The sequence below is a fragment of the Equus caballus genome, chromosome 2 (assembly GCF_041296265.1).
Source record: "Equus caballus isolate H_3958 breed thoroughbred chromosome 2, TB-T2T, whole genome shotgun sequence".
Classification (NCBI taxonomy): Eukaryota; Metazoa; Chordata; class Mammalia; order Perissodactyla; family Equidae; genus Equus; species Equus caballus.
In genome coordinates, this window is record NC_091685.1 from 98,741,315 (window position 1) to 98,753,990 (window position 12,676).

Sequence of the window (12,676 nt, forward strand, 5' to 3'; positions counted from 1 at the left end):
CCTGAGATTCTGCATTTCTAAAATGCTTCCAGGTAATGCCAACACTGCTGGTTCACGGATGGCACTTTGAGTAGCCAGGATCTAAGACGTCTTCATGCCAATGAGGATTCACCTTTTGTAACTTCATCTATTTGTTTGCAGCTGTAGTGATGGTCCTAAATAGCATGAGTGTCAGCTGGAGCGCCCGGATCCAGATTTTCCTAACCTTTTGCAAGCTCACAGCAATTGTGATAATTATAGTCCCTGGAGTTATGCAGCTAATTAAAGGTATGGACTGAAAAGTAAATGCTTTTTAGACTATGAATCTGCTTTTGGTCTAACACTAACTTTCGCTTATACTAGCAGAATCCCTTAATTAGTCTCTGCCTGTGGAACTTAGTCTCTATACTGTCATCTTATTGATTTGAAAGTCTGCTACACTGGGGATGAGTTGGTATTTACAACTGAATGGCAACAAGAGGATTAAGACTGGGTCAAGCAACAAAATAAGGCGTCGGTGAATTATCTTGGTATAAACTGTTGAGAGTGAAAATTTAAAGTGGAAAAAAAAATCTGCCTTTAGTTATAACCACAAATAAGTAAGTCCTCTTATTTTTACTTTAAAGTAGTTCAGTGGTAGTAATAAAGATTAAAGAGAAAAAGATATTTGGAAACTAATGAAAGATGATCAATAATTATTTTCCTTTATGGATATTATTCCTTTTACCTTGAGAATAGAATCTTGACAGAAGGCGATTGAGACATGGGAATAGCAATCCTAAAAATGAAATATTAATTGACAATAAAAATAGTTGTAGAAACAATTTTTATTGTTACATTATTTTTTATGTAAAATCTGCCTTTCTACAGAAATGTGACACCATTTTCTGGGCGTATTTGTCTTATAGAGTTGACTATTTAATAAGAAAAGATGAGATGGTTGAGGAGGCGATGTCATTTGGAGTTTCAGTTGTTTTAGCAAAGAAGGTACTTGTTTGGATTTAGTGAAAACTGTTGGAAGAGAAGGAGGTTGAGGTGAATTATGTAATTAGCAATGGGCATGATAGTAGGAAATAAATAGGAAAGTGAGACGAAATTGTCAAGAAGTGACATATAACTTGGGCATGTGAAGTATTTAATGTTTACATTGATACTGTCTGTTCCAAGAAAGAGAATTTATAGAGAAATTTAATGAAGTTGCAGGAGAAGAATTACACAAGGCGAAAGGAAATGCCAAAATTCAGCAAAATCATGGCTGATAGTAGAGGCATTAAACAATAACAAACATCAAGAGATCAGTCACTCTGCAGCTGGGGAGCAGGAGCTGCTGCTGGCCATTTAATAAGCCTAGTGGGAGATAGAGCTCTCCTGGCTAAATGTTTGCATCAAATCCAGCAGCCTCAGCCAACTCAGAATAACCAGAATAAGGCTTCTTAATGCTATTCCTTACATTGAAGAGAAGACGTGCGCTCGCTCTTCTGGTTCATCTTGGCCTCTCCGGAGCTGGCCTGCTCTTGTTTTATGTGATCCATTAGAAATGTGGGGAAAAAAGCCTGTTTTGTTAGTGCTTTTTTATTTTCCCCTGGACTAACTCTTTAGTCTTCTGTAAGGAGTTTCTTCCATTTTTGGAAAGTGTCGAAACTCAGGGTCATTGACACACTTTATTCTAGTTTAGTTTGCAAAAGATGATATACTATCCTTTAAAACTAAGATTTTTTTCTTTCTTTTTTCTTTTTGGTGTAATGTAAGACTGCAGTCAGTGTCTACCACTTATTTATATGTGTGTGTGAGGTGAGGTGAGGTGTGGTGAAGTTGCCAAAGGTTACTGTATTGCAAATTCTATGAAAGCAGAGTCATGATAGAGCTTTTGGATGTTCTTTTGGCACTTACAATAGAATGATTCTTTAATTAAAACTTATAATATCAGTACTTAATGTGACCAGGCTTTCTTATATATTTCACCTAACAGAGAAATACCCTGAGAGTAGTACCAGAGTCTGCAGTAAATTTTAATATTTGGAGAGCATTCGTAGAGGGTATATTTATTACTATAAAATGGAGACTTTCTTTATCTCAAACTTAATCACATGTTTTTCACATTAATTTGATACTCCAGGAAGAGAAAAATTTTACTAATACGCGTTGTGTATTTGTTTCTACTCTAATCAGATCCTGAAAATAGTTGTATGTTCTGTCTTCACTTACAAAGATTTGTTAAACTTTCCTTTGAATATCATGACTTTCATCTTCCTGAGACCTCTAGTATGCAGCCAAAATATTCCTGAAGTTTAGAAACAGCTCGTTTCTGTAATACTCTCAAAATGGCTCTTTTTGGGATCTCTGCTTGGGATCGCTGCTTGGGATCTGGTCTTTACAAAGTTTGTTTTCTCTTATTGATCATTCAGCGCCACACTTTTAGGAATAGTGTCCTTAAGGCCAAGGAGACCACAGATCATGATAAAAGAATATTCAACAAATGTTTTTATCTGAGTTCCAGTATTTATATTTCCCATCTATGTGGACACAGAAATGTTTCAGTAAAGCAGGCACTTCTGAGTTCAGTATCATTTTAAAAAATGAGCTATATTTGGGTATTGGACGCTTTGAGGGAAAAATCATTTAGTGTATAACCCAACATTCTCCATTTTTAGTCTCAAAACTCACACATATTTTATTGATATGGCAACCCAAGCAAAAACGGAGATAGGAGTGAAGAGAGGGTCTTACGTACATCATCTACCTCTCAACTCCCTTTTATTCACTTCTGTGAAGAGAAATTTTGAAACAAAGTCACATTTCCCATTTGGATAATCTCATTTGCTGTTTTCTTTGGGAAATAGAGACATTTTTATGCTTAACTTTGAATATTGGCTGACTGAAGTAAATCTGAATTTCTAGTTTTTTAAATTATTCAAATTATATACAAGAAAAAGCCCATTATGATTCACAAAGTAGAGAAAAATGTGATGAATAAAAATGTTCAATCCACATGTTGCAAAATTTGTTAAAATCTATTTATTTTAGAGATTGGTATAATTTCTTTTGGTGTTTCTAGGAGGAAACCATGCCATTCTCTAGGACAGAGTAGCAGACTTTCTATGTAAAGGGCCAGATAGTAAATATTTTCAAGTTTGCCTGCCATGTGGTCTCTGTTACAACTACCCAACTCTGCTGCTGTAGGGTGAAATCAGCCATCCAATCATAGTATAAGTCAGAATAGTGAGGCTGGTCCTGTGGCCAAGGGGTTAAGTTCATGCACTCCTCTTCAGTGGCCTAGGGTTTTGCCAGTTCAGATCCTGGGCACGGAACTAGCACTGCTCATCAAGCCATGCTGAGGCAGCATCCCACATAGCAGAGCCAGAAGGACCTACAACTAGAATTTACAACTATGTACTGGGGGACTTTGGGAGAAGAAGAAGAAGAAGAAGAGGAAGAAGAAGAAGAAAAGAAGATTGGCAACTGATGTTATCTCAGGTGCCAATCTTTAAAAAACAAAAAATTAGTAATATGTAAAAAAGTGGGCCAGACTGTGCTCCAATAAAACTCTGTTTAGAAAAGAAGCTTGGCGTGGGAGGGGGGACAGGGGAGCGTAGATTTGGTCCACAGGGTTTTCCAACTCCTTTTGGTATCTAACGAACTATAAGGGAAAAGCAGAAAGATAAATGATATGAGAGAGTAGTTTTGGGTTTCTCACCACCGCCTCATTGAGAATAGACCCTTGGATATTTCTTCCCAAGCATTATATCATCTTAAAAAAATTCTGTCACACTCCTAAAAACTATAATTTACAGAAGACCCTTTAGTCTTTCATGGTCAAACTCTGTTAAGAGTAGAGGCATGCTTAAATAAGGGATGCTTTTTAAATGCCATGTTCCTCTTTGCTGTGATTTTTATTTAAAGAGAAATGTGAAGTAGTGTTAGTGATGATCATTCTGCTTTTGGGACTTCTTCTCTAGAATGGATACAGTATTGATAGTTTAAGTTGGCAATGTGCTGAGAGAAAGAAATCTACACCTGAGACTATAATTCATCCCCTTTCCCCCCTCATGTTTATGGTTAAAGAACGAACAATAACCAATTCTTTGAAAAGTCCTAAAATCTTTCTATGCTCATTGCAGGGCAAACACAACACTTTAAAGATGCCTTTTCAGGAAGAGATGCAAATATTATGGGATTGCCACTGGCTTTCTATTATGGAATGTATGCATATGCTGGCTGGTAAGTTGATATCTCTAGATTTAGTGGTTTGATGGTTCATAAATTCCTTCAAGTGTTTTGATCAAGTGCTAAGCAAGGTGCTAGGCGAATGTGAAAAGCCATGATCCAGTGTGATAAACTTTACTTGAAATGAGGAAGACAGTGTGCCTCCCTCCCCCAGGCCAATTACTGTGCACAGGACTTAACACAAACGTAACTGAGGTTTCCAGTGAAGGCCACTCCTAGATTTAGCAAACAAATGCTGGGCCTTAAGAACCAGTACAAATCACTTTTAAGTATGTATCAGTAAGGACATAACAGTGCCTTGAGAAATTAAACAGTGCCTAAAGAAATTAAAGATTAGTACTTTGATTGTCAAAAGGCCTTTCAGCTGAAACTCCAAGGGTGTTTACAAATAGTGATTAATTGATTTTTCTCCACCTTGCCATGAGAAAGAAATAATTCAGAGGTAGAAATAAGTAAGATGTTCCCAGGAGGTAAAATGGTACTCTAAAGGCAGAGAAGGAGAAACTAAGATAGTGAAATCGGTGTATGAGTAATCTGTTACATTTGAAAGGACCTTACACATTCCTTAAAATTTCCTCAACATTTGAAAACAAATTTGTGGTAAAGATGATTACAATCACTATGCCATGGGTACATTTCTTTTGACGCATGTCCAAGTCTGGTACTGTTCTGGTTGAAGTATTGGAACGTTGTATTCATGCCTCATTTTCTTCAGGAACCTGAATAACAATAATCATGGATAAGAGTGGGATATTTTCCTAATTAAATTTTATTGATCTAGTAAGATTTAGTTGAAGTGACTGTTTCAGGAAAGCCCATTGGGTAGAAAAGTATTGTAGTAAAATTAAATTTCACTGTTTTGAAGTAATTAGTAGCAAGATTTCTTTTTTATTATTTATGGAGCTAATAGTTTTATAGCTTTAGCTGTGAGGATGTTCTATGAGCCTAAGAATAATGTCAGAAAATGACACTAGCTCAAAAATTATGTAAATGCATTTCAAACACAAATATAATTTCCTTTTGTTTCTTTCATTTTTAGGCTCTTACCTTCCAGCTAATGCATGAAATATAAAGATATATTTCAAAATAAATGAACTATTTACTCTATTAATCTCATTGAATTATGAACATATAACATTAGAGGGGAATGAGGAGAGTACAGGAACTGAAAATTTTAGCACGGCTTTTGAAGCAGAATATGTTTGAAGGTCTTTAAAAATTTGTAGGTCTAAGGAGTCTAGTGTAAAATATTTGTATATTCCCGGAATATTTTTATAACCATTGTGTATAGGAATTAGTCTTGAATCACTCAGTAGTTTTGAAGTCTTTTTTTTTTTGTCCAAAAGACAATGTGATGTGAGGAAAGTACAGAGTTGTGATCACAGAGTTAGTAGCAGAATAAACTGTTCTAGGGCTACTCAGCCTGGATCAGAGCTCTAGAGGCCTCGGGCAGCAGCCAAGCTACTGGGAGGGTCTCCGGGAGATGCCAGAGCAAAGTGGGGAGGTGGCAAAAGCTTTCAGCTAGAGCCAAGTGTTGGGAGCACGGCAATATTCAATCAGGAATTTGGAATGTGGAGATAGTCACAAGGGAGATTTGATTAATTCTATTGAATGAAGTTTCTTTTGCCTGGGAGTACCAAGCATCTGTTCCCACGGAATCTTAAAATATTCTTCTACCCAACTCACTCCCCCACTGCCAGCACTGAATATTCAGGTCACCTGCTTTATGGAGAGGAAATCTTCTCCACTTCTGGAGGCTTTTGAGGGCTGATAGATTTCCCTGTGTATAAAGATTCTTTTCATTTTGAGTTATCCTATTATCTTAACATTAAGTTTTATTGATGTTGAATCCAAAGTGTTACTCTTCTTAAAATGATTATAAATAACAATTTAGGTGAGACAAGCCATAATTAATACTTCATGAAGCGGGAAGTCTTTACTCTCAAGAATCCAGAGAACTGCAAAATGGAGCCGAAGAAAGGAAGCTTTTATAGGATAAAGAATAAAGAACAAGGGAGAAAAAAATGGAAAATGAATAAGGAATGGGGAAATAAGTCTAGAGCCCAGAGTTGGCTTGGCATTTGCAGATTGAGTGGCTCCATCGTGGGTCTAGAAATTTACTTCAACACTCTGTTTACAGAGTAAATGAGGTTTACATGAACATTCATTTATACTTCTACCCAATAATCCTCACGTCCACTCCCTGTTTTAAAGAAAGGAGACTATTGATTTTCTTATGCTTGAGGGTTCAATCATAGTATCAGAAATTAAGACCAGGATTTTAAATGGAATGTTATCTGATACAAGTGGCTTATGTAGGGGACAGATAAGTAACTATGTTTCCATAACAGGTTGTTATGCTACCTGGATGCTGCTTTGTGGATAGGTAGATATAATCTGATTGTTAATCAATGGCAATCAGTTTAAGAAAAAGGAAGCTGTGTTTAGAAGAAATAGTCTCTTGGTTTGGAGTTCCCAAGGAAAGGTTAGTATCTGGATGTAAATGGAGCAAGATGGAGACTAAAAGAGTTCCCACAGAGAAGGGGTATTTATTCTCTTTCCAAATGTGGGCCTGCCTCTCTGACCTTTCTCTGTCCTTCATGATATAATTACAAACTGGGTTGTGGAATTATAAATGGGCCACTGTAAATGAACCTCCACTCCCTGTGCTGCTGCTGTGACAATGTTTGATGCCAAATAAAAGTGTGGGGGACATAGCAAGTAAGTAAGACAGAGCAGCTATTGTCGTCAGAACCTAACCACCTGGGGTGTAAGTAAAAGCAGCAAGACTTTGTTGTCCTGGAGGCCTTGCTCTGTTGGCAATTCAACTCATTCATGTTGAATAGGAAAAAGACCCTGCCAAACCTTGAATCTGAATAGGGTAGGCTTTTGGCTATAAGGAGTGCAGAACCTTTTTAGAATGATGAGAACTCCTTCACACAAGCATGATTAGAAGGAAAGAAATCATTAACCCAGGCCAGGTCACAGAGTTGGGTCAGAACAACTTTAATATTACTGCCAATGTCTGCATTCAGAGAAATACGTCTGCTAGTCTCCTTTGTGGCCCGGGGGAACTCAACCAATTTCAGTCCCATATCCAGATCCAAAGTTAAATATTGCTTGGTGGGATTTTTTTTTTTAATTGTGTGATAGAAAATAGTTTCTTGGTGTCTTTTTTCTCCCTTTTAAATCCTATCCTCAGTGGATTTAGTTTTTCTAAAGCTGGGGTTATTTTGTACCATTGTGTCAAATCTAATCTGAAGAATAAGCTTCTTTTTAAAATAATTCACATAGTTGGGTACTGGAATGCATTGCCAGCTTTGGGATGTCTTTTATACACAATCATGGAAAAGCTGAACAATAGATCTTGTGAGCGTTCTCTAGACACCTTGAGAAGATGTAAAGCCATGAGGATGTTCTGGACTCATTGCTGAAGACTGGGAGAGCATAAAGATCTATTTCCCACAGGATGTGAATGTTTGGACCAAAATAAGAAGCTTTCTCCTTCCCACCTCCCACCCCGCCCCAAGCCCTTTCCTTTTCCCTAGAGCTATGGCAAATATTTGAAATTGTGTTCTCTTTCATAAATATTTCCTTTCTTGCTTTAACATTGTTGGAAAACACCAGTTTCTAAAACAACTGTTAAGAAGGAACAGGCTATTTTTGACATGAGAAGGCTGGAAATATTTCTTAGTGTGTGTGTTTTGTTTGTTGTTTTTGTTTTTTGGCAGAGTGGGGTAGGGGTGGAGGGTTGGTTTTGTGTTTTGGCTTTTTTTGCATTTTCTTCATGTACTTCTCATTGCCTCAGGCTTGTAACAAACACATCAAATCCCTAAGAGTGAATATTCTAGATATAAGTATTGATTGTTGCTTGCCTTCCTGGTGTAACTACAACCTCTATGTTTAGAAACTTACCTTCTAGTCATTAAAAAAAAATCTTTTATTGCTAACTTTTTAGATCACCTTTATTGTTCCTGTTCTTTTGACTGTTCAAATGTTTCTACTTAAAGCATAGTTTTTAAAATATTAGACACCTTAACCTTGTTAAAAGGTAAACTGAGGCATATCAAAATTTTCCAGAGTTTATTTAAGCAAAAATTGATTTAACTCAGGCAGCATCCACTAGAAAGTAGCCCTGAGGGGCTATACAAAATGAAAGACTTTCATAGGCAGAAGGGACTGGGAACAAAGAAGTTATACTAGGCAAAAAAGCAGGTATGGCAAGGCTACTTTCATTTAGGGGATGGCAGGAGTCTAGTAGGCAGATTACCTAACTAGCAGTGATCAGGCGATTCCTGATTGGTTTAAGATTCCATTTCTGGGAGAGCCGAAACTATAATTAAGTTTCAGTTTGGTGGGTGGCTTAGCATTTTGGCAACTCCATTTTGGGCCAGTTGTCCTGTTTATAACAACCATAAAGACCAACTGCCTATTTATGAATTTAGATGAGGTTTTTATAAAGATGGAATAAGACAGGTTTTCTCATCGTTGTTTTGTAAGTTATGAGATACCTAAGGTATATTAAAGGCTGATGGGCTAATATTCCAGCCGTTTGGTTTGGATTATAGAGAATTTGTACCTATAGACTTGTGTTTCTCTGTACCTACATAATGGCTATTTTACCTTGTAAGGAATAATAAGAGAAAAGAGTATATGGAAAATATGATTTTTTTATTTTGTGGAAATTTCCTAAGCCTATAAAGTGAAGAGGTAGAAAGGGCATTGTCTTCGTACGGTTAGCTCTCCCCCATCATGATCCCTGCGTTTTCCCATCTTTACCACCCAGTTGTCTATGTGTGCTTATTTGAGATTGGAGTCTGTCTCAATCTTACATCTTGGAACCTTGAGAGGGAACTATAAGGGTATCCAGCAGTCCCTTTAGATTAGAAAAAGAAATCAACAGTGCAAGGGGTTAAGTATTCCTGGGCGGGATAAGTAGAGTCACAAAGGAAAGGAAAGGAATCTGAATTTTTCTAGGGCCATGACTTTAGGGTAATATTTGTAATCCTATGGAAATTGAAAGTGAAATATTGTGTGCCTAGAATGCTTCTTGTCATGTAAGCGACCCAGAAAGTGTTCAGGATTTGGGAAATATTCAAAATGTTCTGCTCTTTAGTTATCAACTTACGGTGTAATGACTAACAGTGTTTCTAAAATTAGCTGCCTAAATATACAAAAAAGAGTAATAGCAACTTCATAGTCTCGTGACTTGAGACTATTCGGATGGAATGCATATTGGAAAACAGTGAATTGAGAGGAAGAAATGTGAACTGAGAATTTATTAACTTTTATCCCATTTTTGGTTCCTATTTGCCCTCTGTGTTTATATCTAGAAAGCCAGTTCCCTAAAACTGGGAAATGTTATTGTCATACTTCTGTTGCCCTATAAGTTTCGATTGACCTGTCACCATGACTAAAATCTGGACTCCCAGAAGCCAAAGGCCATCTTGTAGTAAAATTCTCTTCTCACTGCCCCTGCCACAGCTTGTGCTGCAGAATGCTAAACTGTTGCTCCTACCCCTGTGTGTAACCACTCTCCCACTCCCCCGTGCTCATGGTCTATACTTAGTCTGGAAAGTCCTTACACCACTTCACCAAGGCTAAGTATTAAGCATTTTTAAAGACTCAATTTGGGTGGTGCCTCTGCCAGACTGGGTTAGACCTCACCCCTGGTTCCCCTGGTGCCCTGTGCCTGCTCCAGCATTGTTTCCCAGCCTGTATCACATTATTCTCTAGACCATCCTATAAACTATGAGCTCCTTGATAAGAGACTATGGATTTTCCACTTTCATTCCCCCAGTGACTGACACATGATAATCTCATATATTGCTGGTGGGAACACAAAAATGGTAGAAAATAGTTTGGCAGTAAACATACATCTACCCTATGATCCAGTGATCGTATTCTGAGTGTATGCCCAAGAGAAATGATTGCATGGTTCCCAAATGGACATGTATGAGCTTATTTATGGTATCTATATTCATAAGAGCTATAAATTAGAAGTAATCCAAATGTCCATCAATAGTAGAATGTATAGCGTTACATTCATACAATGAAAAGAAACAATAAAGAATAATGAATTATTGCTACATATAGTAACCTGGATAAGAATCAGAAACATAAAGTCCAGCCAGACACCAAAGAATAAATATTGTGTAATAGTTATACAAGAAAATATTAGTCTATTGTGATGAAACAAGCAAAACTCATCTATGGTGATAAAAGTCAGAATAGTGGTTGCCTTTACAGGAAGGTGGGAGGGATAGTATTGACTGGAAAGGGCCATGAGGGAACCTTCTAGGGTGCTAGAAATGTTTTATTTCTTGATCTTGTCGTTGGATACATAGGTATATAAATGTGTAAAAATTCATCAAGCTATGCATTAAGATCTGTACACTTTACTGTTCATATGTTACACTTGTAAAAATACGTTAAGAGGGGCTGGCCTGGTGGCACAGCGGTTAAGTTTGCAGGGTCTGCTTCGGTGGCCCAGGGTTCCCCGGTTCGGATCCCGGGTGCGGACCTGTGCACCGCTCATCAAGCCATGCTGTGGCAGGCATCCAACAGATAAAGTAGAGGAAGGTGGGCACGGATGTTAGCTCAGGGCCAATTTTCCTCAGCAAAAAAGGAGGAGGATTGGCAGCAGATTTTAGCTCATGGCTAATCTTCCTCAAAAAGAAAAGAATGTTAAGAAATAGAAAATAACTCCATAATGTGGTTTAACAGAAAAATGATTTGTAGGAGCTTTTGGTTGTTGGAGATTTTCATCTTACTATAATTTTTTTTACAAAGTTTTCATAATTTTGAGTTTGATTTTAAATATTTAAAATTTGAAACTTTGGACAAAATGTATTAATAGTTTGTAATTCATTTATATCTTTTTAGGTTTTATCTCAACTTTCTTACTGAAGAAGTGGAAAATCCTGAAAAGTAAGTAATCACATTTACTCTGAAATATTTATAAAGCATAAAATGTAAAATTAGCCAGTCCTGGTGGTCTAGTGGTTAAGATTTGGCACTCTTGCCACCATGGCCCAGGGTTGTTTCCCAGTCAGGGAACCATACCACCCGTCTGTCGGTTGTCATACTGTGGAGGCTGCGTGTTGCTGTGATGCTGAAAGCTATGCCACTAGTATTTCAAATACCAGTAGGGTCACCCATGGTGGACAGGTTTGAGTGAAGTTCCAGACTAGGAAGAAGGACCTGGCCACCAACTTCCAAAAAAATTGACCATGAAAAATCCTTTGAATAGCAGCAGAACAATTCCTGATAGAGTGTCAGATGATGAGAGGATGTTGCAAAAAGACCAGGCAGCATTCTACTCTGCTGTACGGGGGTCATCAGGAGTCAGAGTTGACTTGCTGGAACTAACAACAATAAAAAATTGTAAAGTTACATAGTTGAAAAAATAGACCTAAAGAATGAATTCAGCATGAGCTAATCAACTTTATCATCATCATCATCATCATTCTCTTAAGCAGATACAATTTATTTGATTTATCATAAATTACATGTAAATAACTATATTATATACTCTACATTTAATACTGAATATCTGATAATCTGAAAGCAGAAGAATAAAGTTGCATTTTTGGTAACCTATCTCATGAAAACATATACATACAACTTAACGTGGACTGTTAGCTACCCACAAGTGTTCCATAAGACACGAACTCCAAAAGTTGATTATTTCTAATAATTTACATGAGTTTTTTCATAACTATGCAGTTAAAGAGAATAATGTAATTAATGAATAATTAGCTATGAAAGCCTAGAAATAACTTTAGGTTATTATAGAAACTTGTAAATTTCGGCAGCTAGATGATTGCTTTTAATTTTTGTTTTAAGGTAATACTTTTGATGATTAGATGATTTGATGATGATTTACATATATGTTTCTAAAATAGACTAACTTAGAAAAATGAATTATTTTTATGATTTGTGTGTAAACATTTTACTTTGTATAGGAAAACAACACATTCTATGGACAGAAAAGGGAAATTTTAAGAAGTATGGTGTAAGATATCGACAGAATTATAAAGTTATTTAATTCACCTGACTTTTATTGTGCATCTACCATATTTCAACCATTGTGCTATGAACGTCCTAGATGATGAATAAGACTTTTGTGATCAGGAGTCTATTGTCTATTCAATGAGTCAAATGTGTAAACAAATAAATGTAACATGGTGTGGTTGGTACCATAATAGTTTATTTACTCAGTTTAACAGAGAGAAGGAGGAAATACTTAAGTCTATCTAAGGTGATGTTGTTTATATAGAGTCTCAAATGATGAGCAGCTATTCCCTAGGTAAATATGACAGCGAGGGAGATAGAGATAGAAATGGAGATACAGAGATAGAGAGAGAGAGGAAAAAAAGGGAGAAAAACGTCCAAGAAAGGGGACGACAAGTACAATAGTATAAAATAGCCTGGACGTTGGAGAATATGCTTAAGGGTTGACAATTCAAAT

General features: G+C 36.8%; 1 protein-coding gene across 2 annotated transcripts in view; it reads left to right on the top strand.

Moving 5' to 3' along the window:
• The window catches only part of SLC7A11 (solute carrier family 7 member 11), a 99,677-nt gene that overhangs the window by 34,711 nt on the left and 52,290 nt on the right, over positions 1-12,676 (top strand). For both annotated transcript variants that reach the window (XM_070259043.1, XM_005607846.4), the window contains exons 4-6: positions 142-267; positions 4,098-4,197; positions 11,089-11,133. In XM_070259043.1, coding sequence (XP_070115144.1) covers positions 142-267; positions 4,098-4,197; positions 11,089-11,133 — 271 coding nt within the window. The remainder of the gene's footprint in view (positions 1-141; positions 268-4,097; positions 4,198-11,088; positions 11,134-12,676) is intronic.